We start from the raw sequence: 5915 nt of genomic DNA, 5'->3' as shown, positions 1-5915 counted from the left end.
GGAAATTTTTACGAAGGCGCAGCACCGCCGGAAAATGTCGGAGCTCGTCAAGCGCAAGTCTCGCTATTAGGTGGCGTGATCAACGAACTTGCCTTGGAACGCTTAAATGCTGCGTTTTTGTGCCTTCGCTCATTTGGATACCGTTCAAAAATCGACGCCGCGCGAACGAACGTCACACATTAATAAAGCTTAAAGGTGTACTTACGATGACAAAGAAACTCCAAATGCATGCGTCGCATAGAACAATCACCAGTCAACCCTTTGGCATCATAATCGACAACACTTAAGACGAAGCACGGTAGAGTCCATGCACACGACCCGTCCCGCAGTTCCCGAGTCTCGAACTTAATTAACTGCTAGGGTCTCCCAAAAACGAAGGCCGAAAAGGCTGGAGGACTTCAAAATTTGTGGGCAGCTGACCCCGCGACAACCTCCCACTCCTGGCCAACGCTCTCGTCGGCCGGATAGCCGCTTTCTTGTCCTAGTACTTCGCCGCTTTCTCAGGCCAAGTTTTGTGCCGCTTCATCGGCTCCGCGCGGACTGCCTTTGGCCCTATAACAAAGTGCCTTCTTACTGAACATCCGATTGAATCCGGCATGTTGCTGTTAAAAGGTAGGCAGCATGAAGTACCAGCGCTATAAGCTTGCGGCCACTTTCAGAGCCGAGTAACAGGCAGCCCAGCGACCCAGCAGCTAGGCCTGGCTTGTCCTAGAGAGACATCTTACCGCCGTATCCGGCGCGGCCACGGAGAAAGGTTTCGCGACCTCCTCTAAACCCCTCGAACATAGGGAATCCTTGGTTAATCTGTAATCAAGCATTCGATCAAAATCTCTAATTTAAGCACATCACCGCGAACAGAGGATCTCGTAATCATCTATGCGGCCCTGCAGCCCTCGACAAGATGGCGCGCCCTCGACAAGACAGCGCGGCTTTTCTGCTGCGTCGCCCGTTCCCTTCCGAAGCGCCGGTACGAGACGTTAGCACAGGAAAGGGGAGAGGCGGCATCAACGCTGCGTCGCCTCTCCTCGCTATAGAATTCGCAGACAACAACTCGAAAGCAAGTGAGGGTGCGTGGACATGTCGGCTGTTTCGGCCGCCAATCAAATCGCATTTCACTACGCGTCACTACTATGGAGATGGCACCTGGCGAGATCTCGGCGAAGCAGGATTTCTCCGCCTAATGGACGCCCGGCGGAAAGGTTTTGCATCGCTGAGAAGGCAAGACGTCCGCGCCTTGGCACATTCAAGCCCCTACGAAAAATATTTCACGCAGCCATCTTGAGTGTCGTCACTTCTGTTATATGGTAAAACATTGTTTTGAACTCTCCATGCCGCTGGAAGGTTTTTACAAACAATCCGTGATTGTCACACAAGTTCTTGTTCACCTATATCTTCTCGCATATTTCAGGTTGAAATGTTTTATTATTTTTTGTTTCGCATACCAGCTACGAAACTCACGTGACTTAGAACGACAGCAACTATAAAACGTGTATAGAAATCCTATTCGTATTTTAAAGAATTTTTCAACTTCCTATCCTGTCACGTCGTATCGTGAATTTGTAATAGACTTTCTATCGGTTTTATTTCAACCGAAGTTAAAAAGTACAGACAATATCGAAATGCGATAGAATTTATAACATCACGTCTCGATAGACTTTCTGTCTCCATATTTTTTTTAAACATATAGATGTCCTAAAAAATGTTCTATATACAAAAGAATGAACAAAATGATAAGATGCGGTGCGGAGAAGTGAAATCGCATACAACCCACTTCTTTCCGGAGCTGTGGAGCCACCTGGCGATATTTCGGCGAACTAGTAGAAACCTGGTTTGAGGGTAAGTACGGATTATCGCGGTAGGAAAGCACGACCGCCATTAGGCTTGATTTCTTCCGCGTTTTCAGGTGCTTTGTGCCTACACGTGAGCTCCTAGCCTATCCGCTGCTCTTCGGGGACCGCGAACGATGGCCAAGGACGAGCGCATTCCGTTCTCGTTTCAACCAGACCGCTGGACCGAGAAGCCTCCGCAGTTCACGAGCCTGTCGCAAGGCGAAGTCTGGCGGCATTTGCGCCGAGAGACCGACTCGTTTCGGCAGGTCAACCGAGGATGGGCCTTTAAGGAAGAAGGCTACGTCCGTAACGTGAGATGGAACGCTTCGGACGACTCCCAGATATGCCTGGTCCGGGCTATCTGCCTTCCGTCCATGAAGAAGGCGCCGTACACCGTCTCGGCGTGGTTTGCCAGTGGCACCGGGCGCATCATGGGCGGCAGTTGCAGCTGTGTTGCTGGGTGAGTGATGCTTAGCTTACAGATGACATAGCATGTAATACTAAAACAAAGTATTATATAATGACAAATTATCGCGGTGCGTTCGCACTCGCTTGTCACAGTCAAGCAGAGTGATGCACGCCGGTGCGAAGCTCATCCAGATCGAACCGGGCTGGTTTGGGGGTTCACTCTGCTCGACGCGCGACAAAAACGTTTACAAAACGCCCTATGTTCCCTCATTTCCCCGAAGTGCGTGCGCCTTAGTTCAGATAGAGTGAAGAATTAATGCACGTGCGTTTATATCAAACACGCGTAGTCTATGTGCGATGAAAACCGCCATGCTCGCTTTGGGGCAGTAGAATCTGACGAGTTTATTTCTGTGCTCATTGTTAGTAGTTATGGAGCTGCTCGTTTAATGTTGCCCTTTTATATTTTACAGGCTCAGCGAGACCTGCCATCACATTGCAGCACTCCTGCTGACTGCAGAAGAGAGCTGCAACGCAGGCGGCACTTCCTGCACCGACATACCCTGCATTTGGGCGGTGCCTCCTCAAGGTGCGTACATTGAAGATTCCTTCGAGATACGCTTGAGCAACATCAAGCGTTAAATTTCTGACTGTCGATGGAGGGTCAGGCTCACTTCTGTCACTTTTTAAATATGTAGACTCGACCATCCACTCCCTCTTGGGCTCTATAATTACAGCGATGGGTCAATCGCTCGAGGTCGCTTACACCTTCCAAATTAACAAATACCCTCTACATAAAGCAGTTTGAGCGATTATGCACCATCCGCATGACTATGAAATGTGGAACTCAGATGTCGCACAACATTAGAACTGGGCAGCACTGACAGGTGAACCTTTCTCGTTGCAGCCAAGAAGCCTGCTCCTCCGCAGCCGCTTGCAGATATCACATTCTGCAAGTATTTGGTCAACCGGCCAGTGAGGGAGAAGAAGAGACGCTCCTACAACCCCTGCGAGGCTGTTGGCGGTGCATCGTCGGAGCAGATCCAGGCTCTGCGGGATGGCCTCCGCATTCGCACACCAGGTCTCTTATGGCTCGAGTTCAGTGGTGCCGAGGAAGCCCGACCAGCGAGGCCACCACTGCCAATAGCCGACGATGAGGACCTGTGGAGCAGGAACGCCCGGGATGCTGTCTACAAGCACGCAGAGTCCCTACCTCCACTGACCAACGAAGAGCGGGCAGAGGTCACGCGGTCCACCATCGGCCAAGCCGACAACCCCAGGTGGCATGAGGAACGGCGAGGGCGAATCACAGCATCAGTGTTTCCCAAAGTCATCAAGTGCGTGAAGCCAGAATATCTGGTGAAGGGAATTTTGTATCCCAGCCCAGACTCTGCAAGTGAGGCCATGCGCTACGGGAGGATGCACGAGGGCGACGCCGTTGCTGCCTACGAGCAACTCATGGGTGCGCAGGTTGACTGTTTGGAGGTGCACGAGATAGGGCTCCACATCCATCCTGTGTACAGCTTTGTGGCTGCCTCACCGGACCGCATCGTTACCAAGGATGGCGAAGAGGGCCTTTTGGAGGTGAAGTGCCCGTCATCTAAGGTGGGGCTAACACCTCTGGAGGCGTGCAAGCAGGACAAGAAGTTTTGCTGCGAGGAAGTTGGTGGAGAGATCCGCCTAAAGAAACGTCATGCCTACTACTACCAGGTTCAAGGTCAGATGGCTGTGACTGGACACAAGTGGTGCGACTTCGTTGTCTGGACCAACAACAAGACGGTCGCCCGCTCTACGCACACAGAGACCATCTTTTTCGACGAGAAGTTTGTCGAGGGTAAGCTCCTGCCAGGACTGCTGTACTTCGCTGAGCATGCCCTGTTTCCGGAAGTCCTGACTGGCCGCATCAGGCGACGAAGAGACCTCATCGCACTCGGCCAGTATGTCTCCTACAAGAAGTACTGCGCCGGCTTCTATGTGGTGGAGGATGGGCCTGGCCTCAAGAAGAAGCTGCGGAAGCTACAGTGAGGGACGTCTGCACCACGCTGTGGGCTTCCCGAATCAAAACGGCTCTTTTAAGAGCCACACATTTACGCACCTCGGATGGCATCATCTGTGCAGCAACTCCCGTGTCTCACCATGATACATTTATAGAAACAAGACACACTTCAACAAATGTCGAATATAAAGTGAAATGCCAGGTGTGCTGCTTAGGCTCACAAATTTTATTGCAAATATAGAAACTAAATTGTGGATGATCATGATTTAGTAAGAGTAGTTCTTTAGACTTGCACGATTCTAAAGGGGTCATGAATCAATTTTAATGTAAAAAGGATCTGCAGCTTCTATCCTTTATTTTGTCCACCTTAGTAAAAGATATAACACGCCCTCTTCCCTCGAAATGTCGCAAGTGCGCTGCGTAATCGCAAAGGGAAATATGGACTATTTGCCGACCTGCAGCCGCATACGGTGGCCACGGGTACCACGATGTGATGTTGCGGTGGGTGACAGTCGTGTGGGCACAGTGTACCGAGTTAAGAAGCTGACCAAGTATCTGCTCAATTTAAAGGATAACTCTGCTTCACTTCAGGCATATTGGGATTATGACTGATTCCAACTTGGAAAGTACTACGAAACGACATCATATAATTTGTTTCGAGAAATGTCAAATACTTTTTGCGCAATCTGGTTTTAAATATGAATCGAGACCGACCCCGAAACTTTGATACGGAAGAGGTCTACATTGTTTTCTCAAAAACAAAACTGAAGCGGAGTTGCCCTTACGAGGAATATTTATAAATGTTGTTGCTAAATGTAAAGAAATGGCGTCAGAAGTCTCGTATTATTGGCAAGCTTTTATTACACAACGTTTTAGAGGCGCCATCTACCTAAAGTACACAGAAGCGTCCCCTTCTTGCTGTTTAGCGTGGGAAGAGGGTTCGCTTTGCCGACTGGCTGCAGTGTTTCACTGTGACCAAAAAACTGAAAAGTTAAGAATGCTAATCCAAGGCAAGAGAGCCTGCTGTCGCTGGAGCAGAATGCTCACTGGGGGTGCCAAAGATAGAAAAAATCCGGAAGTCTGTGTCCCAGCAGTGCATCACTACGCATGTGACCCGGAAACTGGTGAAAGAGTTGAGGGGCACCACACACTCCAATCCTTTTCATTTTTCAAAATAAGAAGTAGCGCTCCTAGGCTAAAATGTCTTTTGGATCTTGATTACACTAGTGACAGTAACTGCCACAGTTATTTGTCCGAAAATAGTTTCGTGACCCCTTTAAATGTTGCAAATGTAACCACCTATCGGGTTTGTTAGGCAGGCTTTCAAATATGTGTTAACATTTATTACAACTATCTATGTTTTAGCAACTTAAATGCACTCATACAAGACCTGCATAGACAAAGCCACGAGTTTCACAAACTTCTCTGCAGCTCATAGCTGAAGGAGCACAAACTTCGAAATAACCATAACTACCATGACCGATGCGATCCATATCTGGCTAGTGTTGTACAGAAAATTATTGTGGTTTATTAACAATGCTTTAAACAGGCCCACATACTTCCCATGCTGCAGAAAAAAAGACTCGTATAGACCTCTCATCAAAACAGAATACTACTGGCAAAAGCATGCTTCATAAATTCACTGAAGGTTGCAATCGCCCAGACTGCATAATGAACAAGAGACA

General features: G+C 48.9%; 1 protein-coding gene across 1 annotated transcript; it reads left to right on the top strand.

Annotated features, from left to right (window-relative positions):
- Positions 1-1963: 1963 nt before the first annotated feature.
- Positions 1964-4442, top strand: LOC115313091. The gene is made up of 3 exons (XM_029972005.2): positions 1964-2289; positions 2708-2823; positions 3142-4442. Exons 1-3 carry the CDS (start codon positions 1964-1966, stop codon positions 4257-4259), a joined length of 1560 nt encoding a protein of 519 aa, XP_029827865.2. The 3' UTR covers positions 4260-4442.
- The last annotated feature ends 1473 nt before the right edge of the window (positions 4443-5915 follow it).

Source organism: Ixodes scapularis, unplaced genomic scaffold, assembly GCF_016920785.2.
Source record: "Ixodes scapularis isolate PalLabHiFi unplaced genomic scaffold, ASM1692078v2 PGA_scaffold6__148_contigs__length_123643588, whole genome shotgun sequence".
Lineage (NCBI taxonomy): Eukaryota > Metazoa > Arthropoda > Arachnida > Ixodida > Ixodidae > Ixodes > Ixodes scapularis.
The sequence above is the reverse complement of the archived record's forward strand: the minus strand, read 5'-3'. Positions and strand labels throughout refer to the sequence as shown.